Source organism: Anser cygnoides, chromosome 24 (assembly GCF_040182565.1).
Source record: "Anser cygnoides isolate HZ-2024a breed goose chromosome 24, Taihu_goose_T2T_genome, whole genome shotgun sequence".
Lineage (NCBI taxonomy): Eukaryota > Metazoa > Chordata > Aves > Anseriformes > Anatidae > Anser > Anser cygnoides.
The window spans coordinates 6,860,753-6,884,622 of NC_089896.1; the positions used below are offsets into that span (position 1 = coordinate 6,860,753).

Below are 23,870 nucleotides of genomic sequence, written 5' to 3' on the forward strand. Positions count from 1 at the left end.
GAGCTGCCTGCGCCACCGTTCTCCCTTTAAAAGGGAGCATTTTCCACATTCCTCCCCCAAGCCCCTGTTCTGCCTGTAAAAGGGAGGGTTTTCCATATCCCTCCCCAATCCAGCACGGTTTTGTAACAGCGTTAAAGCAGGTGAGTACCTGGAAGTAGAGAGGGGAAATATCCGTGCTTTAATCCAGGGTTTTAATGCCGGTGATCGTGGGCTTCACGCTTAATCTCCGATACAGGTGGAGCGTGTGAGGTTCCCGATCCTCCCAAAGGAGGATCATCGCCTGTCTTCGGATGAGAACAGGCTGCCTGCTCTTGGGGCTGAAGATGACTGCGACAGGCCCATTCTTCCCCAAAACGTGTTACAAATCATTCATGTAGTGGCAGAATGATTAATGTAGCCAGAGAGAGCGGCTGGTTTCATAACCAGCGTGTGTTCTGGTAGCCTGCTCCTGAAAACTGGGGGGTTGGCATCGCTGTAAGGGGCGAGCTGCACCTCTGCGAGGCATGGCACCGCTGGGGGATGACAAAAAGCTTCCCCGTGTCCCACCCCTGCTGCTTGGCTCTGTCCTACAGCTGGGGAGCCCGAACTGCCCCGTGCTTGGCTCCCGCACCTCAGTGGGCACCTGAGTCCCTCCCGGGGAGAGTAGAGGCCAGAACGCAGCCCTGGCTCCATGCTTGGATTTTGCCCTCTGACGCAACGCAGCTGCCTGCTGTGTTCTGGGGCTCTGCAGTCCCTGAGACACCTGCCCCATCCAGGTGATGTGCGGGGAGCTGGACGATGGCAGAGGTTTGTCACTGCGCATGGTCGAGCACGTAGGAGAACACCCTGGGGCGAGGCTGCCGTGTCCTCATCGCTGCTCTGGCCTTGTCAGGAGCCGTCCCGGGGGGATTTGCCCTTCGCAGGGCCCGTGCTGCCCCTCGCCGCTCCCCCCGGCAGCTCCGTTGCGGCAGGAGGCTGCTCCCTTCCCCCAGCCCCAGATGGAGCCTCGCCGGGCCCAGATGGGTGCCCGCCGCTCGGGCTGATTCATCGCGCGCGGGGGACGGAGCCGCCTTCCTGGCGGAGGCTGGAGGGAGCGGGGGGCAGCCCCGGGAGCCCTGAGAGCCCTGGGACCTGGGTCTGGGTCCGGGAGCTCCGAGCCGGAGGCACGGTGGAGGTTTGGGATCAGCCTTGACGTGAGGAGGCTGCCCCTGCTCAGCCCTGCGCTCACACCGCTGCTCGCGAGTTACCTCTGCTCTAAGTTATGTCCAAACCAACACGCTTTTATCAGCAGCTTCAATATTTTTCTCCTGTTTCCTGCCCGTGGCTGGATTGCAGAAAGGGCGACCCTGGTCCTGGAAGGGTCCAGGTGTGATTTCTTCTGGAGAGGCGGGGAGGGAATCCGGGCATCGGCCGCCTGAGATCTGAATCGATCTGATGATGCAAATGGGCCGCCAGAGGTGGGGCGGCTGCCTCGCTTTATGTAACGGCCCGATAATCCTCGGAGATCTCGTTTGGCGCTTTCAGATATGAAAACTGTTCGGTGGCGATTAATTTCAGCAGAGGAAAACTTACATAATGGCGCTGACATTCAGGTGGATTAAAGAGCTCCAGATACAAAGGCAGGCAGAGGGAAGCTCCCCGTGCAGAAGTGAGGGGAAAACATCAGAAAGATGAAAGAGCCGTGTGAAGAAGTGGGCAGAAATATTAATAGTTTCAGGTGCGAGCATCCCGTGAGCCTCCCAGCAGGAGGCTGCCAGCCACCCGCCAGCAGCAGTCGGAGCAGAGAAAACATTAACGGGGAGAAAATCACGGCTGGGGAAAGAAATCCAGCCAGCACCACGCGCCCTGGCCCTGCCGCGTGCTGTGCGAGGAGCCCGGCACCCGCTGCCCCGCCAGGCTGCGGCGCACCCCCCAGTTACCCGATGTCAGCCCCTGGGTTTCAATACCAAAACTGGGGGAGCGGGGCAGGCCGGCCAGCGGGAGGTTAAATCTGAGCAGCGCCTGCACCCGCTCCACGGCGATCGCTCGCTAAGGACAAGGAGGAATTATTCTCCCCGTGCCCGGAGAGGAGCCGTGCGCTGCGGAGCCACGCGGGGACGTGGGGATGCGTCGCGGGGAGGCAGCAGCTTTCCTGGCCCTGCAGGCGGCTGTTCCGTGGCAGCTCGACTGCGACAGTCGTGAAATTGGCTGCCTTAACGAACCCCTCGCAAGCAGGCTGCGCACGGTGACGGCATCTCGGAGCCGAGCCGCGGCGGCGCAGGCTGGCGCGCGCCTGATAATTGCTGCTCTGCAAAAAAGCGCAGGGCCGGGCTGGGAACAGGGGGAGTTCCATTCCCAGGGAGAGGAAAAAAGGGCTCAGCAAAAAGGCAGCAACTTGCTGGTGTCGAGCGTGACTCATCTAATCGAGTTGTCCAGATGTCGGAGGAAATATCGAAATCTATCTAAACACTCCTGCCTCCCAAGTGGCTCTTTAGACCAATCCAAAATCTAATTGTTCTGGCAATAGATGTTAACACAGCCAAGGGCAAGTGGTGAAATAGCGGGGACTGAGAGGAGCTGATGTATTTGTCAGAGTTAAATGCCGTATTAGAAATTTCGGCTGATAAGGAAAATAACCAAAGACCTGATGAAAACTATTGAGATCAAGCAGAGAGAGAGAGAAATCCACCTCCCGCCCCTGTGCCACCCGGTGAGAGGAGCCCATCGCCGCGTGTCCGGCCCAGGCAGCACCGTGAGGGCCTCACAGGGCAAAGGGCCCCGTCCTCCTCCAGTTCCTGCAGCAAAAGGGACCTGCAGCACCCGCAGCTCAGCACCGAGCCCTGAGTGTGATTTATTTCCAGTGTGTACTGGGTACAGATCTGTGTTTTGGTGCCTGCTTTCTTGTCACTTTGGTGTGGAAGCAAAGCTGCGTCCCAGCTGCGATGGAGGCAGCGAGGCTGGGATGAGGCTGGAGGTGGGAGCCCGGGGAGCCTCTTGGTGCTGGCCCAGCCACGGCTCCTGTCACTCACCGGCTGCTTTCCCAAAGCCTTCCTCCCCTGGGGTCCTGCTCCCTCTTCCCCAAAATCCGAAGCCTGCGGGAAGCGGGTGCTGGGGCTGGGTGAGCCATCGCCTCCCTGCAGCTCCCGCAGCCCCACGTGTGCCGGGAGCCTCCAGCAGCTTCTCCAGCTCATCTATGCCTTGGAGAGGAAATAAACAACTCTCAGAATATGAATAATTTATAAAAAGTCAAGGGAAAAGGCAGGTTTGATCTGCGGGCTTTGGCGAAGGTTTTAACGAGGGACTGGGGGACAGACCCGGGGCAGAGCTGCCCGCCAGCTGATTTGCAGGGGCGCAGCCACGGCCCGGGGCTTGGCTGGGAGGCATCTGCCCGTGCCCCTGCAGCACCAAGCGGGACCCTGCGGCTGTCAGGGAGGGGTCTCCATCCACGGACCCATTTTACAACACAGAAATGGGGGGATGAAGTGATTCAGGGAGGACGCGTGCAGTCCGCGCTGTGGTGGAGAGCAGGACCCCGCCCCAGCCCCTGCCTCCCCCCTGTCCTGAAGTAATGCCTCCCCTTCCCCGTCTGGGCAAAACAACGCACGAACTTAACCCAGATTCACAGCACAACGAATCCAGATCAGCAACGTGCTGCAAGGGATTTTTGGAAATGCGTTTTGGGTGTGAAATGCATGCAGGTTGGAACAGGCAACGTTTCCTGGCCGCCTTCCCTCCTTTATTCAGGATTTAATACGGCGCAAATTCGCCCAGTTTGCTCCGAGGGCTTCTCAAGGAAGGGGCCAGACGCCGCCGGCTGGTGGCACCGCGCAGAGGTGACGAGGGGACGCGTCCCTTAGGGCCACGGCTGGGGCACGTGGTTCCCCGCGGCCGGCAGCTCGGCTCAGCCTCGCGTGTGCCCGTGCTTGGCTCCGGCTGCCCGCGGTCCCTGCTGATTCCTGCAGCTTCACCACCCAGGCACGGCGCCGTGCTGGCAGCAACAGTGACTCCTGCCCCGGCGGCAAACGGTGCCGGCCACAGCGGGCAGGAGCAACACGGCCAGGGCACGGGGATGTTCTGTGGGCTGGGAAAGTGCTGGCAATCAGGCCGGGCGCAGCGGGGGGCAGCCAGGCACCCCATGGCACTGGCAGGATGTGGCTGAGCCACCCAACCTGTCCAGGAGCTGCATGTCTGACCCTGGGGTGCTTTCTTCCAAATGCGTTTGAGGCCACCAGCTCCAGCAGTGCCAGTCATCCTGCCCCCTGGTGCTCACCAGTTTTGGGGTCACTGTCCCCAGTTGTGCCATCCACCCGTGTCTGGTATGGGCAGTGCCAGGACAGCAGGGCTGGGGCTGGCCCACGAGGATGCTCTTTGCAGCACCCCCTTTACTCTGCCCCCGGTGCCCGAGCACCGCTCCAGCCCGGCTGCAGCATGATGGGGCTCCCAGGGAGCTCAGCCCTTGTTTGCAGCCCATGTTTGTGTCCGAGAGGCCTCGGCTGCTGCCACAGCTCCAGCGCCGCATCTGTGGGCCCGGAGCCTCCCCGTGGTGCACCAGCACCCAGATGGGTTCCAGCCGAGCTCCAATCCTGCGCTGCCCTCAACCAAGGCGGGCGCAGGGAACCGCGTGGTTCCCACAGCTGTTCCCGAACTCCCATCCCTCGTGGGGTGCTCAGCGTCACCGTGCCCTGTGCCACCGCATCCCCCCTCGCCGGAGATACTCGGAAAATAACCGCGGGGAAGGGGAGGAATGGATTCGGATGAGATCTGAAAGCTGGTGGGGGAGAAGCGCCCCGGGCTGCGCTGAGATCCCGGGGCACTGGGGCGATGGGGCTGGCCCGGCCTCGTGCAGCACCACGGGAGCCTGGGGCCGTGGCACCGTGCTGCTTGCCGGTGCTGAGCGTCTGGATCTGCCGTCAGCCGGAGCGGTTTGTCCTGCTTCGCCGCTGCGGAGCGGCGGGGGCTGTCCTGCTCCAGCTCAGCCCCCGCTTCGGGCTGCCGCTGCTGTCCCTGCCCGTGCCACGGCTGCTCCCCGCGTGGACTCGGGGATGTCTCGAGGCCTCGCAGGGAGGCCCTGGGCAGCATGCGGCGTGGCTCCAGCCTGCTCTGAGCCTGTCCCCGCTCCCTGCCCACTGCCCCCTGCTCCCTGCACCATGATCCCTATTCCCGGCCCCCTGCACCCCGCTCCCAGCCCCACTGTGCTCCCACCACGGCTGCAATCAATGTGCTGCTGTAATTAGCCTGGGCCCGGGGGGAGGCAGAGGACGCAGCGGGGAGGCTGCTGGGGACGGGGGGTGCCCGGGGAGGCTGTGCGGGCTGGGGGAGGGAGGCTGCTGGGGGCCCCGGGGAGCCTCCCGTGCGCACCGGGGTTGGTGCATAGGGTGGGGGCCGGGGGTAGCCAGGGCTGCGTGCCCCGGGGGGGTCCCCGGGGGCTCGTACGGCTGGGGAGGGGGGAGCGGGGTGCAGGGGGGCTTCGGGGCGCTGCCCGTGGGGGTGCCCGGGCTGGCGCAGGGGCGGCACCGGGGCCGGTCCCCGGAGCCGCGCGGGGCGGGAGGCGGCCGGGACCCCCCCGCCGCTCGGTGCCGCCCCGGTGGGCAGGACCGGGCCGGGCCGGGGGGAGGCGCCGCGGCGGCGGGAGCGGCGGGGAGCGCACGGCGGGGCCGGCGGCGGCCGGACCGGGAGCGCACGGCGGGGCCGGGAGCCGCGGGGCCGGGGGCGGCCGCACCGGGAGCGCAGCGGGAGCGCCGCGCCCTGCCCCGCGAGCCGAGCCGGGCCGGGCCGAGCCGAGCCGCCGGGGTCGGAGCCGGGGCGCGCCGGGGGTGAGCGGGGCCGCGGCTGCGGGCGGGGGGCGGCCACGGGCAGGGCGCGGTGGGGACGGAGCGGGCGGGGGGCGGCGGTGCCGCGGGAGGGAGCGGGGAGGGAGCGGGGATGGAGCGGGGATGGAGCGGGGAGGGAGGGCGGCGGATGCGGCCCCGCTGCCTCCGCACCTGCTGCCCCCCCCTTCCCCAAACCGCGCTGCCCGAACGGCCCCGGGCCCCCCCTCGGCGGGGCCGCGCCCCCCCCCGCGCGCCGAGCCCCCGCTGCCCCCGCACCGCCCCCCCCGCGCCCCAAAAAGGGGCGAGCGCCGCGGCCCCCCCCGGGGGCAGGCGCGGGGGCCGCCCGCAGCCGCGGCTCGGGAAGGGGGGGGGGGGGGAGCGTTCGTTTTTTATCCGCAGCTTTTCGGTGGGGGGCGAATGACTCATGCGAGCCGCGCTCCCTCTGGCCGGTTTTGGGGGGGTCTCTTTGTTCGTGCCTCGCCGAGCACACGGGGGGGGGGCGAGGAAGGGCTCGGCTCCATGGAGGCGCCTCCTCTGCCGCCGCGCATCGGCTGCGGGGCTCGGGCGCTTCGCGTGCATTTTTCCTGGGCGAGCCGGAGGATACAATGAGAACGGTTTTAAATATGTCTCACGCAAGGTGCTCATTTGCCCAGCGTGCGTACGCCGCGCGGCTCGCCCCCTGCTCGCTGCAGAAAGCCCTACCATTTTCTCCTAACGTGATTAATAGGATTTTTAAAGCTGCTCCCGCTCAGAGGGAAAAAACCCAGGTACAAAGGGCAGGGCAGCTCCCCTGGCTTCTTCTTGCGCCGAACACAAAGAAACCGAACCCCAAAGGCTGGGCTCTGCTTTGTGGCAGTGAGACGGTGCCTGGGATGCCGGTGTGACCTTTGCTGGCAGAGGGGTGGCCGTGCTGCTGGCCCCGTTCCTGGGGTCCCGGCCACCAGACCAGCACCGGGGACACTGAGGCAGCGCTCAGGAGCTCGGGGGGGGGGGCTGATATACCCAGCCGGAGGGTGCCCGGGCATAGGTGCGAGGGCAGACAGCCGCGGTGGGACGGTCGCCCCTCCATCACCCCGTGGTGGGGAGGGAGCGGCGGCCGGGGGCCCGGCGTCACGCGCTGTTCGCTCCTTCTGCAGGCTGCTGCCCGCGGGGACGTCCTGCCCGCGCCGGGGCCATGTCGTCCTCCGACGAGGAGACCCTCAGCGAGAGGTCGTGCCGGAGCGAGCGGTCATGCCGGAGCGAGCGGTCGTACCGCAGCGAGCGCTCGGGCAGCCTCTCCCCCTGCCCCCCCGGGGACACCCTGCCCTGGAACTTGCCCCTCCACGAGCAGAAGAAGCGGAAGAGCCAGGACTCGGTGCTGGACCCGGCCGAGAGGGCTGTCGTCAGGGTCGCAGGTAAGGCGGCGCCCGCTGCTCGGCCGTGCTGCGGGGCCCCAGGTTGGGGGGCTCACCCTGCGGTGGCCGAGGTGGTGTCAGGGGCTGTCCCCGTCCCCCCCCGAGCTGCGGTGCAGGACACCCGCGTTCAGACCTCCATGGCGCAACGGAGAGCGTGGCCAGGGTGGCCCTGGCGTGGTGGCCCTTGGCTGCCGGCTGGGCACGGGTCGGGGTGGGTGGAAGCCCCTCGTCGGGTGTGTTTGTGCCCAGCCATTTTCCAGGCGCTGGGAACGGTGCTCACGAGCAAGGCAGGACGGAGGCTGCCGGGGGACGGCCTCACGCTGGGGCAGGGAGGACACGGCCTTTAGTGGTGGTGTTTTGGCTCGGTGGCGGCTTTGGGCAGGGCTCGCTGTGGTTTGGTTCCTGCTCTCGGCACGCTGTGCTCAGACGATGACTGGGCACCTTGGAGGCTCCGCTGGGTGACATGAAGGTGCCTCATTACGGGCTAAATGGGCTAAATGGCTCCCCGGTGGAACAATGCCCCCGGCCAGACTGGGGCAGGAATTTGCCCCAGGAGGTTTTTGGTTTCCTCCCGGCTGCTGGCGGGGTTTGGCTGAGAGCTGCGCCTGCTCCTTCGCCACGGTGCCCATCGCCAGCCCCGGCGCCGTGCTCACAGGGACACCCGATGTCGTGGGACCCCTGCAGTGGGGACGAGGACACTGGGAGCCTCGCCTGGGACACTGGCAGCACCCGGCCCCCTCCGGGGAGCCCTGGCTGGGCCCTTCCCGGCTGTCGCCCCAAGGAAACCCCAGGGCCCAGCTTTGATCTGCCTGTGGAGGAGCACAAGAAGGGGCGAGCACCCCCCAGCCCCCAAAGCGAGTGGCCTCAGCACTGGGCTCCCCACCACGGGACGCTCGCTGCCTGCCCGGTGTGGACACGGCCATGTGCGTGCACACGTGTGCGGGTGGCCCCGGCCGTGCCGCCGGTGCTGCTCAGGCTCCCGCCACACGGCTCCGGGCAGGAAGAACCAGTTGATTCAAATGAGGGCTCCCGAACGCGCCGTCTGGGGATGGGGGGAAGCAAATGCGCAGGGTGCGGCCAGGCCCTGCCCCAAACGCCAGCGCTGCCGGCACCGAGCACCCGCAGCACCCGCAGTGCCCGAACCGGCACCATTCCCGCACGGGCGCTGCCTGCGCCGGGGTCCTGCTCCCCCAAAGGCCCCGTCCTGCCGGGGCTCAGCACCCTCAGGGTGCTGCGGGCGCAGCCGAGCCGGGCTGCCCCGGATGCCGAGCGCTTGTCGTCACGCTGGGTCGATCCAGCCTGTGATTAAAAGCGAGGGGATGTCACAAAACCCGGTCTCACGCAGATTTCCCATTAAAAATAACTCGGGAGGTGCAGCCAGACAGCGCTGAGCCGGGGAAGAAAGAGTTGGAGACAGTTTTGTGTCACCGGGTTTGCAAACAAGCCGAAATATTGATTCGGATCCCTGCATTATTCAGTGGGATGCCTGCAGCGCTCGCCCCAGTACCTGTGCCCCCAGGGGGCTCTGGCCCCCCTTTGGGGACACGCGGGAGCAGGGCTGGGGACAGCGGCTGGCCCCGGCCGCTGGGTGACCTGCGGAGGGCACGTGGAAGGGACAGCGGGGACACAGCAGTGGGGACGGGTCCCAGGCTGCCCCCTCTGTCCCGCTGGCTCCTCCTGTCCGCGTCCTCGGGGACCCCCGGGCAGCGCTGGGGACACGCTGTGACAATTCGCTTCTCGCAGGCTCCGGGCTGGCTGCGGTGGCACCAGCTGTGTGTGCCCTCGGGGACGAGTGGTGGCACCGCCGCTGCCCGTCCTGCTGGCCTCCTCGCCGACGGGGGGCCGGGTGCTCACAGCGTCCCCTCTGGCAGCGGGGCCGAGGAATTGGGGACGCAGCCGTGCCCTGGGGAGGGGGCGGCCAGCGGGGGCTGCCAGGAGCTGCAGGTGCCAGGGGCTGGGGTGGAGCTGGGGGGGGCTCTCCCTGTGTCCTTCCTGGGGGGGACGTTGGGGAGGGGGCTGTGTGTCAAGGAAACGGCGCTGCCATCCTAAATGTGTTTGCCCTTGGTCCTGCCGGGGGTCATGTTCTGCTTGGGGGTTTGCCTGTGTGAGTCCGGAGTGGTGCTGGGTGATGCTGGGTGCTGTTGGGTGATACTGGGCCATGCTGGGTGCTGCTGGGTGCAGTTGGGCGATGCCAGGTGCTGCTGGGTGATACTGGGCTGTGCTGGGTGCTGCTGGGGGCGAGCAGCCAGACGAGCGGGCGATGGCAGCGGCACTGTGGGCACTCGCTGCTCCATCCAGGCCCAGGGGGGCGTCTGAAGAGGCTCCTCCGACCCCTTGCTCACTCGGGGGCGTCCCTGGAGCCCGACGGCGGCCGTGCCAGCACGTGCAGCGCCTCGGCTTCGCGTGGGGAAACGTCCGTGGGTGTTGGCACGGGGTGCTCGGGGGTGCGGGAACGTTCCCCGCCGGGGGGACCGGGAGGGACAGGAGCAGCGGTGCCCGCTGCCCTGCTGAGGCCGTGCCCGTCCCCGTCCCCGGTTCCAGGACAGGCGGATGCCACCCGCGGGGATGTTCCCATTCGTCCGGGGCCCGCCCGTGTGTCGCCCCGAGCCGCTGCCCCGCGTGCTGCCCACGGGTGTTTTGCGCCATGGGGGGCTCCAAGGCAGCGCTGCCACCAGGGTTTGGGGCCCGCTCCCCATGGTGGCCGTGCCTGATGCTGGGCACACTGCTAATTGCCCCTGCTAACGAGAGCGCCGCGGTGACGGCCGCATTTTGCCAGCGCTCGGAGCCGCCGCCGTGCCCGTTTGGGAGCAGGGTGGGGACGCCGCCATCCCCTGGGGATGGACGGGGAGGATGGCACGGGGGGGTACAGCCCCAGGGGAACCCCCCCCCAGACCCAGGGGCAGCTGGCAGGGTTTGGCCCCACTGGGGCTGAGGTTTTGGCAGCCAGGGCCGGGGGGGACGCAGGTGGCTGGCGCTGCGGTGCCGGCCCCATAGAGATGTGGGGTGCGGACCCTCGGCACCCAGGGGTGCCGCCGGGGGCCCGGGGGTGCCTGGGCGGCGGCGGGGACCCGCGGTGATGTCAGGGCTGTGGGAAGGGGCTTTTCTCGTCGCCGTGGTTACCCAGCTGGCTGCTGCACCGGTTGCCATGGGAACAGCGCAGCCAGGGCGAAAAAGCAACATCTTGCGGCGGCCAAAAAAGGCCGGGATTTGCCCCAGCAGGCTGGGGGGGGGGGGCAGGGCTGCCGGGGGGCCGGATCCGGCCTCGTGGTGAGGGCGGTGGCGGTGCCTGGCGGCCTGAGCGGGGCTGGGGGCGCCGGGGGGGCTGGGGGTGCCCATGGGACGCCCCGAGCACGGGGCCTGGCTGCGGGGTGTGCCCTGGGTGTATGGGAGGCACTGGGGGGCACTGGGATGCAGTGCTGTTGGTGTACTGGGAGGCACTGGGAGAGTGTTCTGGGAGGTACTGGAACACAAGTGCCTTTGGTGCACTGGGATGCATCACTCCGGGTTCACTGGGAGGCACTGGGATGCATTGCTCTGGGTGCACTGGGAGGCACTGGGAGACACAGGGTGCGGTGCACCCTTGGTGCACTGGGAGGCACTGGGACGCATCACTCTGAGTACGCTGGGAGACGCTAAGACACTGTGCCCTTGGTGCTCTGGGAGCACTGGGTGGTGCTGGGAGGCACTGGGATGCATTGCACTGGGAGGCACTGGGCATGGTGCCCTTGGTGCACTGGGAGGCACTGGGACCCACTGCACTGGGAGCACTGGGAGGCACCGGGCGCGGTGTCCTTGGTGCTCTGGGAGGCGCTGGGAGGTGCTGGGACGCATTGCACTGGGAGCACTGGGAGGCGCCGGGCGCGGTGCCCCGGGGGGGCGCTGCCGGATGCCCGGTGCGGCCGCCAGGGGGCGCGGCGGGGCCGGTACCGGCGCCGCCACCGGCGGGGCGGGGCGGGAGGGGCGTGGCCATCTGGGCGATGGGCGTGGCCAGACGAGGGGGCGTGGCCAGACGAGGGCGTGGCCTGTCTGGCGGGGCGTGGCCTCGCCGGGGGGCGTGGCCTCGGCGGCGGGGCGGGGCGCGGCGGCGGCGCGGGGCGGAAGCGGGGCCGGGCAGAGGGGCGGCGGCCGCGGCGCCGGGAGCTGCTCGGGGGGCGGCGGCACAAAGGCCGCCATGGCCGGCTACGTGCCGGGGCTGCTCCCGGCCAACCGCAGCCAGGAGAAGGAGTTCGAGCAGGCCTACGAGGACGTGCTGGAGCGCTACAAAGGTGCGGCCCCGGCGGGCGGCGGCGGCGGGCGGCGGCGGCGGGCGGCCCGGACACGGGCCCGCGGCGGGGGCAGAACCGGACCGGGGCGGCCACGGTGCCCGGCCGGGCTGCGGGGGGATGCGGCGGCGGGGAGCTCCGGGTGGGGGCTCGAACCCCTGCGGCCCCCCCCCGTCCCACTCGGTGCCTCCGGTTCGTGCCCGGTGGGAGCAGCCCCGGGGCTCCGCGCCCCCGCGTGGGCTGCCCGTGGGTCCCGGGCCCCGCTCGTGGGGCTCCCCGCGTGGGGTGCGGCGCTGGGGGCCCCGTGCCCTGCGAGCGGAGCACGGGGTCCGACCCCCCTCCGGTCCCCCCGGGGGTACCGGACCCCCCCCGGTGTCCCCGGGTCCCGCTCGTGGGGGTGCGGGGGGCGCGGGGCCGGCCGGTGCGGGCGGTGAGTGTGCACTTTTGGTGGCTGCGGGGCGCTGCGGGTGCTCTCCGTGGCGGCAGCGCTGCTTCTGCCCTGGTCGCGCAGGGGCTGCTCGGGGGGGGCCGGCTCCCGGCCCCCGGGGTCCCAGCGCCCCGCTCGGCGCTGTTCTGCTCCGAGGGGAGCAGCCGGGGCTCCTAAAGCGCCATCCCCGAGGACCGGGTGCTCGCTGCGTGCCCTTCCTTTTCCTTCTTGCACGCAGAGAAAGGGGAGTGCTGGATTCCCCCGGTTCGGGGGGTGCCACTGAAACGTCCCCGGGTGGGCGCAGCGTGGGGTCTCTGCTTCCATGGGGAGCGGGGAATGAAAGGAAGCCCCTTGTGGTGTCTGGGATTGGGAAGGCGCTGGGTGACGTGACCTGGCCTGTCCAGGTGCGTTATGAACCTGTGTTCGGAAAAAAAAAAGCCCTGTGGGGTGGCCAGGCGCCGCGTGGAGCCGCTGAGGGCAGCGCACGGAGCCGGGGCTGGGGTGGGAAGGGCGCGCTGACACCCTGGGCTCTGCTCCACATCGCTCCTCGCATCGCTTCTCCCGAGTTCCAAAAGAGAAAATGAAATCACAGCACCGTGTGCCCTGGGCCAGCTGCAGCACCAGGGGCCGGCAGTGCTGTGTCCCTGCTCGCCGTCCCCCAGCGCCGCACCTTGCTCTGGCCGTCGGTGGCCGCACTCAGCAGCGATGCTCCCGTGGTAAGGGGAGAGCCTTCTCCAGGCTGCTGCGGTCGCTGTGCCGGCTGTAGGAAGCCGGTAGTCGCCTGGAAATGCCCTGCTGGTATTGCTTGTGGTCTTGTTTATGGAGCCCATTCAGCGCAGGGGAAGTGAGTGTTTATGCTGGATGAAAGCTGTCCTCTGCCCCTTCCCAGCTCCCGGCTCTCCCGGGACATCCCGCGCTCGCTGTGGGGCCGGCCGGGAGCATTGGGTTGGGGCTGTTGGCTCCGGGCTGCTGGAGGCGCTGCCTCTTCCCCGCTCCCCCACTGCAGCCCTGTGAGGGGTTCAGTTTTTCCTGCCCAGAACAAGCTTTCCCCTGGCTCGTCCTCCCGTCCTGCTAATCCCGCAGGAACGGAGAGCGGGCGCTGAAACAGGTCGGGCATGGAGGGCCACCGTGCGCAGGACCCGGTGCTGCCAGCACTGACCCTTGGGGTGGGAGCACGGGGAAGATGTGTGGCCTTGCTCAAGCTGGGAGCTGCAGTGAGAGCCGCTGAAATGTGCGGGGGTCACCTCTGTGAGTGGAGCTGTTTGGTTAAAAACCAGCTTTAAAAATGAATCTGAGCAGTGGGGCCTCTGCTTAGAGCCAGACCGGGGAGGGCCCCGGAGCTGGTGCGGTGGGCGCTGGTTTCCCGGCTACAGAGCTCGTCTCGAGCTGAAGAGCAGGGGTTAACCAGATGGCAGATCCCCGCGATTTCTTTCTTTATCAGACTCCCACTGTAGGCAGACGAGATGCTGAGCGTGATTTGGGTGTCAGGTAGGTGTTCTGCTTCAGCGCCGCTGCTCGCAGCCGGACTGCTCCCGCGCAGGTTGGTGGAAGGGCTGGCATCAGCAGCGTGGGCGCTGCGCGGGGGCACGGCTCCGTGCTGCTGCGGGGGGCTCTGCCCGCCCTGGTGGTGCCCCAGTCCCCGGCGGGGGCGGATGGAACGGGGCCGGGAAGCAGAGCGGGAGCCGGGGGCTGCGTGGGCTCGGGTGCCTCCTCACAGTGCGCTGCGAAGCCTTGGCACCCCGGGGTGCGCTGCGTCCTCGGGGGGAGCACACCGCCTGAGCTGTGCTGTCCTGCACGGATCCAGGCACCTGTAGCTGAAAAAGCCGAGCTTCCTGGGGCTCACACGGGGCATCTCTGGGACGTGGGGCTCTGCCGAGAGCCAGCGGTGAGCGTCCCAGCGCGGCGGGGCCGCACCCAGGAGGCTCGGCGTGGCGCGGCTCCCAGCCCCGCTTGCCTCATCGCCGGATGGTGATGCTGTGGCACATGCCAGGACGTGCAGCAGCGCTGCTGACGGTGCCCGTGAGAACGGTGCAGGCGGCGGCTGCGGTGCAGCACTCCCAGCGTCGCGCCTCCCAGCTGAAGCAGGGAGTGGTGGCGGAGGTTTTGGGGACGGGTCAGTCCCTGGGATGCTGCTGCGGTGGCGGAGCAGGTCGAGGGCTCTGAGCAGGAGGGAAAGCCCTGGCCCGTCTCCCCGCAGGTGTCGTGTGGCTTGGTGTCCAGGCTTGGCCTCTGTTCCCAGCACACGCCACGTCCCCGTGTTTGGCAGGAGGGTGCAGGCACGCCGCGTCCCTGCAGGAAATCGTGAGGCCGAGCTCGGCCCCGTGGGCAGCAGCCCCAGAGCCTGCCAGCAGCGCAGGCTGCGGGCGGTGCTGCCAGCCCCATGCAGGTATGGGTCGTGCTTTCAGTGCTCAGAGCTCTTTAACCATTAACTAATCAACCCTGGTGAGATCCTTTCTTCCAAATAATTAACTGATTTGGGGGGTCGGAGGTAGAAGTTTGCAGTTAGCATCAGAGAATCCCCTTCCCACCCATCTTTGCCTTCTCTTCCTTCCCCACGCGTGTGGCCCGACGTGTTTGCACGGGGGCAGCAGTGGTGGCGTGTCAGCACGTCCGCGTGAGCTCACTTGGTGCGAGGGAGGGGACATCTGCCCCGGGGCTGGGGGAGAGCAGGGGCAGGACCGTGGCGTGGATGAAGCAGAGCGCGTTGGAGCCCTCCTTGCGGCAGGCAGCCCGGCTGCTCCTGGCCATCTCCAAAGCAGCTTTTTTTTTTTCCCCAGTAGTCTTGTCTTCTGCTACATGAAACGTAACTGAAGGTCGTATGTCCGGGTCTTGCCTACCCCCCAGTGTGGGGGTCTCAGGCTGGAGGCAGCGCTCCTGGCGGCGGGGATCAGCACCACGACCGCCTACGTCGCTGCGCGGGGCCGCGTCCTGCCACGGGGCAGCTGCCGTTGCGATGCCGTTGTGCTAAGATAAACATCATTCCTTGGTGGTGATGAGCGGGTTGCACGAGGTCTCCGCAGCCTGCCAGCACCCCGGCGGGACGGGTGGCGTGGCGGTGAGTCCTCGCTGCGGGAGGAAGCCCTTCTTCTTCCTCTCCATCGCCCGGGAGGGGGAGGTTGGGCGCTGCCGCCCGGCTGAGGGTGCTGCTGTGGGCAGCTCCGTTGTGTGCTGTCCGCGTGTCCTGCGCTGCTCCCCTGGTTCCTTCCCGGAGTGCTCCGGCTGCCCTGGGCCCGTTGGATTTCCACCACTGGACCCGATGACGCTGTTTTGGGAGGCACAGGGAGGTGCTGGCCACCCTGGTGCTGAGGGGGGCCGGACACCCAGGGGCTCTCAGGGAGGTGGCGCGGTGCCTGGGCTGCTGCCGGGCTGGCTGGAGCCGCCTGCCCGCGCGGCTCGTGTTTGTGGCTGAGGTGGAACCCGGGCTCGTGGTGCAAGATGCTGTTTTGCTCGCGTTTGTTTTGGACAACAGGGAAATGAAGCTGGTGGTTTTTCTGGTGGCAGGACCCACCCTGCCTTGCCTGGCCAGGTTTCTGCTGCCTTTGCAGCGGAGTCACCGTCATCGCCGGCACGTGACGGCGCCTCCCGAGCTCCTCTCCCGTGCCTAGCGGAGGCTCGCTTGGCCGGGAGGCTCGTGGCCTCCCTCCTGCGGCCGGCCCCTGGCCCCAAAGCCTGTTCCACGCAGATGGCAGCGATTGAAATTGCATCGATTCATGTCGCCCTGCTCAGAAACCCCGGCCGTGGCTCTGCGAGCCGGGCTGAGCGCTGCCGTGGGGCATGGGGGGGCTGCCGGCTGCTCCTCGCTGCTTCTCTGCTGTTTTCCAGGGGAACTGCTGCTGGTCCGGGGAGAAGCCCCCCGGGGAGCCCGGAGCCGTCGCTGCCAGCATGGGGAGGCAGCGCTGCGGTCACCGCTGCGGTCACCTCCGGCACGGGCGCCGCTGGGGGCGAGGACGTGCCGCGCCGGTACCTGGCGCAGGGAGCCTTTGATCTCATTTCAGCAGCAGGTTGGAGGGCCTGCGGAGGCCGGGGCGCTCGGAGAGCAGCCCGAAGTGTTTTCTTGCTCCTTTTTTAGGTGTCGTGGCACCGTTTGTGGCAGTTTGCCTTGGAGCCTTTTCTTCCTCGGCTCGGCTTCGGTAAGGCTGAGATCTCCGACCTCCGTCTGCTGGTCTGCGGCCAAGCTCCTTCCCAGGCTGGTCTCGTTCGTGTCAACTAAGTTTAGACTGCAATGGACATACCAGGGCTGATGCCAGCAGGAAGAAACCGCTCCGGTCTCCCAGGGAGAAGCATAAAAAGAGGATTTATTTTTTTTCTCTGCTCATTCCTGGAAGTGTTCTAACAGCATTGTTTGAATACCGGGGTGATTGATCCCTTTGTACGCACCTAAAACAGATAAAATCCGCCCTGTGGAGACGCTGGGGGACGTCGGTTCCCAGTCCCTCCTGTCTCTGCGGGAGCACTCCAGCTCTTCCTGAGCCGTGGGGCTCTGCTCAGTGCTGGGGTGGCGGTGGGGTGAGCTGAAGCCCCTGCTCTGAGCCCTGGGCAGGGGCTGTGACCGCCGGCACCGCTGTTTGGTGGGGATGACCGGGGCACTGTTGGCTTGCACCCATCGCATCCGGGGAAGGAGCAAAACGCATCCTCGTTAATATTCCCCGGGGGTTGTTTCTGCCAGCAGCCCCTGCCGCGTGCCCGTGGCGGGGAGCACGAGGGCAGGGCCGGCTGATGCCTGGTGCCGGCTCCGTGCCTCTCGGCGGGTCTTTAAAATGGTGCGGGGGGGTGCGGGGCTCACGGCGCCCAGCGCCTCGTGGGGATCTGCGGCAGGGCCGGATCCTGGCAGCCCGGCTCTGTTTTGCAGGGCAGGTGAGGCAAGAGCTGCCCGCGGGGCGAGGAGGGGTGGCGGCGGTGGGCGTGATGGCTGGGGAGTGGTGGGAGCCGTAATTACGGGGCCGGGCCTCCCGTCCCCTGCGCTGCGTGTCCCTGCCCAGCGCGGCCGTGCACAGCGGGGCTCCGCGGGCAGGATGTGTGCACCGGCTCCCCTCCTCGCCACGTGCTGCGGGGCGAGCAGGAGCGTGCTGCCCTTGCTCTGTGCGCTCGGTGGTCCTGATCCCTGCACCCCTGGCCCCGAGGGCACCTGGTCCCTGCCCGGTGCTGCCCTGGAAGTCCACGTCCCACGGCCCCAGCAGCTGGGCTTGCAGCGTGTGCGGAGTGCTGGCCTCCAGCTCCTCTTCCTTCCTTCCTTCCTTCCTCCAGCCGTGCTGGAAGCCCCAGATTTGATGTCTCGGCACTGCCCTGGCTTGTCTGGGGGGACCGGGCCCGCAGCCAGGGCTTGGGGATGTGCAAACGGCTCCAGGCCGGGGGGGGAAGCCCTGTTGGGGAGCGCTCCCTCCAGAAGGCAGCGTGTGCAGAGGATGTTTGTGTTAATGAGCTGGGAAGTTTCGCTTCCAAGCCCACGTCGTGGGGTTTTCTGCGTGCGGATGAATCCCATCCGGCTCAGGGGCCGGGGCAGGGGATCACCAGCGCAGGCTTCCTGCGGGCGAGGCGGCCACGTGGGGTCTGGGCCCCCAGATTTGGTGTGTCCCCGGCCGGGGCCGTGCCGAGGTGAGCCCTCGGATGTGGTCTGAGGTGTCCCCTGCCTCTGGGGCAGATAAGCCCCGCGGTTCCTGGAAGGGGCGGCGTGGGGAAGCTGCTGGGCAAGGTGGCCCCCGAGATCTCAGGCGAGGAGCGGGGTGCTGCTTGCGGAGGGGGGGGCCGGTGCCCCCCAGGACAGGGAGAGGTGGGAGCAGGGAACCAGCCACGGTGATGGGGCAGCCTGCAGCTTCAGGGGATGTGCGCCTTGGGACGAGGAGCTTGCGCACGCCGGGTCCCCGCAGGCGCAGCGTTGCAGCGCCAGGAGTTCCCACCTGCCCCTTAATTTCCCCTGTTTTATCAGCAACCCAGATCAGTCGGTTCTGGGCTGCTGGCTGGGGCTCTGCGAGGGCACAATGACTGTTCCTTGTTGTTTCCCTGTGAATTAAACCTGGCTGCCTCTTTTTCTCATTTCCTGTTAGCTCCTGCTGCCCTGCGGTGCGCTCACAGTCCCCTGCCCGGGGCCACGGGGCCGCGTGCGCTGCCTGCCCCGCTCGTGGCACGGGCAGGAGCTGTCCCTTGCTGTGGTGGGGCCCTGGTCCTGCTTCCATCCCTGGGCACGTCTCCTCTCCTGCCTGTGCCTCGTTTTTCCCCAGCTCAGGCCTTGAGGACAGTGGCCGATGGAGCATTTTTCAGGCTGGGAAGCTCTGCCAGCCTCCCGCTGGCAGAGGATGCTGTTTCGCCCCGTGTCCCCTGCACTGCCTCGTTCCCTCCTCTCCTGGCCATTCTCTCACTTGCCCAGGATGCAGACCCTGAACCCGTTTGTTCGTGGGGGCAGAAGGGCAAAGTCCCCCTCTGCCACGTCCCTCCCCTGTGCCTCTCTCCAGCTCAGTTAAGGGTACAACTCCTGTCTTTTCTTATCAGTCGCGGTAAAACATCCGCAGCAGGTTGCTGTTCTGGCCCTCCAGAAATGCCTTTGCCAGCAGCTTATTTTTCCCTGCGGGAAGCTGGATACGAGGGCTCCTGCGCCAGCGGAGCTTGCGCTGACCTTGGGCAGTTCTGCTACAAGAGGCGTCCGTGCAGAGGGAGCTCCTCCCGTTCGTGCCGGCCAGGCCAGGCCCCGGCTGTCGGCTGCGCTGCCCTGGCCAGGCACAGCGGCCCTGCTCAGGTGGGCTGCGGGCAGGCGAGCGGTGCCGGAGCACCTTGACGCACCTCCTCACCGTGCTCGTGGCCACAGCCAGCCTGTGTTCCCGGTTTGGAGGCCGTCTGGTTGATGTGACGGTCGTGCGGTGATGGCCACGTTCCTGCTGCAGGAAAACAAACGTGCCCTGGGCTTGTTCCCATCACTGCAGCGGGTCGTGTGTCTGTGCCCTGGCTCTGGCGGCGTCCTTGGCAGGGTGTGAGCTGCTGTGCCCCGCAGCAGGTCCCTGCCCCGCGTGCAGGCGGCTCGTGCGCACCTCGGGGCGAAACTGCGCCGGGCACTGCGGCGGGAGCACGGCTGGCAGTGACGGCCAGCACGCAAAGGTCTCAACGCGGGCGGCTCCAGACGCTGCACGTGGAGACATTTCATCCTCTCCGGCTGCTCGGGATGCTTGGGATTCTTGCTGCGAGGGGCAGTTGTTGGGCTGGAGAGGTTGGGATTCCGCGGCCAGGCAGGCAGCTGGGGCACGGCGGCCATCCCGGGAGCTGCAGGCTCCCTCCGTGCTCCGTCCCCGCCGGCTCTCCTGTGCCGGCCGTGCAGCTCCGGGCCAGCTGGAGCGATCCGCCACGGGCCGGGGATTCCTGGCGTTCCCGGCAGGGAGAGGAGCCGGGATGCTGGAAACGGATCTGGCAGGCGTCAGATCTGCTCCTCCTTAACGCCATCGGGGCGGGAGGAGAGGGACTCGGCGTTCCTCCTCTTGCAAGCCCCACGGGGTGAGGATGCAGGCACTAGGGTTGGCTGCCACGGCTCACCCCTGCTTTTGTCTCCCCAGAAGGACAAAAAAAGGTGTCGGGGCTGGGGACACAGCCACGGGTGCTGGCAGGAGCCAGGGCATCAACAGCAGTGGCCAAGCCCGCTGCGTCCCCTCCTGTGCCTGGGGTTTGTGTTCCCCTGGAGCGGCAGCCTGCCTGCTGGGCCTGGTGTCCGATCTCTCCCCTTTCCCAGGAAGGAATGAAAATAAATGAAAATAAATGAAACGGGGCCGCTCAGCAGCTGGTCTGGCAGCATCGCCTGCTGCCTCTCGCTGGGCTTTGTTCCCCGCTCCAGCGCTTGGCACGGGGGTGATGGAGGGAAGGTGGCTGAGCGCTGGCGCGGCTTTGTGCCGCTGCTGGGGGGCGTTCGCGCAGCCTGCAGGGGATGGGGTCCCCCTGTGGCAGCAGGGGCTCTGCGGGGTGGCTGGGGACAGCAGGGCCCTGGAGGAGGCTGCCCCCTGCTTTCTGCCCCGTGTTCCTGGTTCCCTTCTCGCAGCCCCTTTGTCAGCAAGAAGCAGTGCTTTTTTTGTTGTTTTTCTTTTTTTTTTTCCCCCAGAGGAAAATTCCATTGTGCTATTTTTAGTGGTGACAGCTCGGCTTCTTGCAGCAACTTTACTCTGCTCCTTGCTCCGCCTGAAGGCAGCCGGGGGGTCCCTGGGTGTGGGGGTTGCAGAGGGCCGTGGTGTGCATGCAGGTGGAGGCTGTGTCGAGGCGGTGCCGATGAAGCGCTTCTGGCTCCAGCTGTGCGTGGAGATCCTTGGCAGAGCCCGGCACGGCCGTGCATGGGCTGTTCCACGTGGCTGCACACCGGCGGTCAGGTCTGCTTCCTCTCGCCAGGATGAATGAGCTCCTGTCCCAACTGCAGGTCGATAAATCCCCTGGGCTCCCCCAAAATTGGCATCACCCCTGCCCTGGCTGTGCCGAGCTGGCGGTGGGGGGCCGTGGGTGCAGGTTGTGCCGGGGGGGAGAGGTGTAATCCAAGGCCACCGTCCCCCTCGGAGAGCTGGGAGCAATTTTGGTTCTTGTGTTCCTGGACAAACAGCTGTCGGGAGCAAAAGTGGCAACTGGCCTTCGGAGCTTGCTTGGTTGGGAAAGGAAACCGATACGCCCGGGTGCGCGTCCGTCCCCGGAGAGGTGCGCGTCCGTCTGCGGCGCTGCGAGGAGCGGGGCCGCCGGCACAGCGGGTCCCCGCATCCTGCTCGTGGTCGCCTGGCTGGGCAAACTGCTTCCATGGACGGGTGTGGGTGACGTGGGGATCGGCGCAGGGTGCTGCTCGCTCTGGGGACGGGCACCCGTGCTGTCCCCGAACATCGGGCTGCGGCTGGCGGGGAGCCGGGATCTGGCACAGGGGCGCCCATGGTGGGTGCGAGCCCTGCCGGGAGGTGCCGGCCCTGGCAAACCTCAGCCGGGCAGATCCTACAAGGGCTGTGCGGTGGGTCTTGCTCAACCTGCTGAAATCTCTTTGGACGGGTGCTAGCAGAACAACGCAATCCGCCACCGCGAGGGCTGCGTTTCACCACCGCTCCCTCCCGTGTCGCGCACCCGCCGCTCGCTTTGCAGAGCCAGCACTGCTGCCGGTGGACACCAAGATGTGGTGGTGTCAACTCCCCGAGCAAAGGCACATCCAAAAGCACTGCCCGTGCTTGGATGGGGCTCCCCAGCGCGGCTTCTCGTTAAATTAGTAGTCCTTAATTTGCCGGAAGAGCAGTGCCGTTCCCGGTGGAGGCGCCTTCCACCACGGGGCAGGCACCGTGTGCGGCCGCCTTGCTGTCGGATCACGCTGGGCTGGTTAGTGCTGCCAGCACAACTTTTAAAACAAGTAAATCTCCTCTGGGGTTTTGTAACCGCGTCGCGGGTGGCACATGGCTCCTTGTGGCACGTGGAGAGCCGGGGCCGGGTGTGAGCAAAGCATCGAGGCCTCGGGGAGCCCGGCGCCGTGGGGTCTTCGTGGGGCACCTGGTTTTTGGGGCAGCCCAGGTGGTGTTTGTGGTTCACTAGGTGTTTTCCTGTCTGCCGCTGTCCTGCCTGCAAGTCTTGCAGGGCTTTTTTGTTCCCCTCCCAGCGTTCTCGCCGCGCTGAGCTCCTTGCCCGAAATACCCACGGGACACACAATCCCCGGGACCCCCAGCCCGGGGGGCAGGTGGTGGGAGCCGGCTGCGGGGTGCCCGCCGGGAGCTGCCGGCTCATTTGCAAAAAGGGGGGTGGCTTCGGCCGGGGGAGGTTTGAGCAGAGATCATCGAATAAGGAGAGGCAGGGCTGGGCCGCGGGCGGCCAAAGGGCAGCGGCGGCGGGGCGAGCGCGGGTGGCTGCAGGGTGCCGTCGCCCCGATGCCTCCCAGCTGAGCAGCGGGGCAGCCCGGCAGGACGATGAACGTGGACAAGTACAAGAAGTTCCTGGATGGCCTCAGCACCCTGAAAGGTATGCCAGCACCCCTCGGACTGGGGGGCAGAGCTGCTACCGAGCTGCGTCCGTGCTCCGTGGCGGGGTGGGGAGCTGCCCGTGGGGGTCCCGGCGCTGCCCGTGGGGGTCCCGGCTGCTCCCCTGCCCTTCCTCAGGCTCCGGCACAGCCCTGCTCGTTGCATCCTCTGGGGACTTTGAGCTGTACCCGGCTCCCGTGGAGACAGACGTGGCCTTTCTGCGGACAGGCGCCTGGGAGAGGCCGTGCTTTCCGTGGCTCTGCTTCACTTCCCTGTTTTGTCTTTGCTTTGGGCATTTAGCAGCATATCTGGGCACAAAGCAAGCCGTGATGGCTAGCCTAGCACTGTACTGAGCACAGGAAGTGGAAGTTGATTTGCAAACAACAATAGAAAAAGAAATTGAGCTCAAAATCAGCCCTTTGTGGGGAGGGGACCTGACTGCAGCTCTTGTGGCTTGGGTGCAGGTGCTCGTCTCCGCAGCGCCTGGCCGTGGGTGCGCGGCGGCACCTTGCTGCGGGTAGGGGCTGGCAGCACCTGCGTGCAGACCGGTCTGTTTTTCCCTTTTTTCCCCCCTTTCTTCCATTCCCAAACCCTTTTCCCTGCCGCTCTGCTTTCCCCTGCCTCTCCCCGGGGAGCTGGTTGCGACACCTGATCGCGCGGCTGGCGGCTGGCAGGGCGGCCGGCCCCGCTCCGAGCCCTGGCTGCGGGCAGGCTGAGGGCAGGAGGGCGGCTCGGCGTCGCTGCGGGCTCTGCTGCGGCACGGCAGGAGCCTGGCTCTGCCGGGGGGTTGGGGTGGATCCGGTGGCTTTCGTCTTGGTGCAGCCCCTCCACCCAGAGCACCTTGCTCTGCTGGCAATGTTACCTTCCCTGGTGCCTCTGCCTCCAGTGGTCTGCTCCCGGTGGCTCTTAAGAGCCTGTGATGGGCTTTTTTTTTTTTTTTTATTTCCCCCCTTTTCTCGGAGCAGCTTTTTGCTCAATGACTCGCAGCTGGCCTCATCCTGCTGCGGGCAGGTATTGGGATTCGCCCGCTGGAAGGGCGGCGCCGTGGGAGGGGAAAGGAGAAAGCAGCTGGGATGGCGTCACCTGTCATCTAACAGCACTCAGTGACCTGCTGCTCCTTACAGCGCTGCCGTGGTGCAGCTGGGCTCTACCAGCTGATCCTGCCGCGCGACGGAGGTGAATCGATTCGATGTTTAATTTAGCAGGGAGCCAAGGGAGTTGTCACCCGGCCGCCTGGCGGCCTCCCCACCCTCCTGCCGGCGACGCCGAGCGGGGCTGGTGCGGGGGGTTAATCCCGGTGCTCCCGGGCTGCTCCGTGCCTGACAGCTGCCCTGAGCTATCGTGTCCGGGAGTAATATAATTCACTTTCTTACGCTGGCGCAGTGTCCGTCATACATTTTTCGTGAGCCTTGCTGCAGCTGGCACGGGGAATCAATGTAAAAGGAGCTGGTGTCGCTGTGCGCCGTGCCGGGGAGGCGGCTGGCTCCGGCCCCTGGCCACGTTTGTCCCCGTGTCTTCAGTGCTGGAGCAGCCTCATCCCCTCGGGTGCTCCCTTTACCCACCGCCCGCGGTCTGCCCCTCGCTGCTGGCTTAATTCTGGGTTGGCTTTTGCTCGGGGTCTGGGCTTGGCTGCGATGGAGGGGAGGACATGGCTGGCCAGAATCTGCTCCGTGCTTTGGGTGCCCGCGGTGTCCCCATGAGGCAGCCCCGGTGTCAGCGAGCTCCCGCCCTCGGTCTGGGGCTGTGGAGGTTTTGTGCCCTGTCTCCAGCTGCAGCTCTGCGACTTTCCCTCCTGTCTGCGAGCGCTGCGTGCCGAGCAGCCGAGATGACACCGTTAATAGTCACTGCGAGGCTGCTGGAGCTGATGGGGCAGCTCGTCCCTATCCAGGTGCTGCCCAAAGCCCTGCCTGCATCTCACCAGCGTCTGCTGGGCTCTCCGGGGCGATGCCGGCTCGCTTTCTCTCACCAACCACACCTACCGCAGCCCTCTGCAGCTTTTAATTCAGGAGCTGGGAGAGGGGAGAGAGCCCCTTTGTGCGCAGGGGCGGGGGGGGCGTCAGGGTGCTCGGGGGGCGAGGAGGCTCCGAGTG

The 23,870-nt window shown here is 66.9% G+C and overlaps 1 protein-coding gene across 24 annotated transcripts in view; it reads left to right on the forward strand.

Moving 5' to 3' along the window:
* Nucleotides 1-6,927: 6,927 nt before the first annotated feature.
* The window catches only part of MACF1 (microtubule actin crosslinking factor 1), a 142,871-nt gene continuing 125,928 nt past the window's right edge, over nucleotides 6,928-23,870 (forward strand). For 11 of the 24 annotated variants that reach the window (XM_066982398.1, XM_066982405.1, XM_066982401.1 and 8 more), the window contains exon 1: nucleotides 11,250-11,427. In XM_066982398.1, coding sequence (XP_066838499.1) covers nucleotides 11,334-11,427 — 94 coding nt within the window. In that variant the 5' untranslated portion in view covers nucleotides 11,250-11,333. Of the gene's footprint in view, nucleotides 7,163-11,248; nucleotides 11,428-21,642; nucleotides 21,782-23,870 lie in introns of those variants that run through there. The other 13 variants (XM_066982410.1, XM_066982422.1, XM_066982411.1 and 10 more) reach the window with 4 other exon arrangements.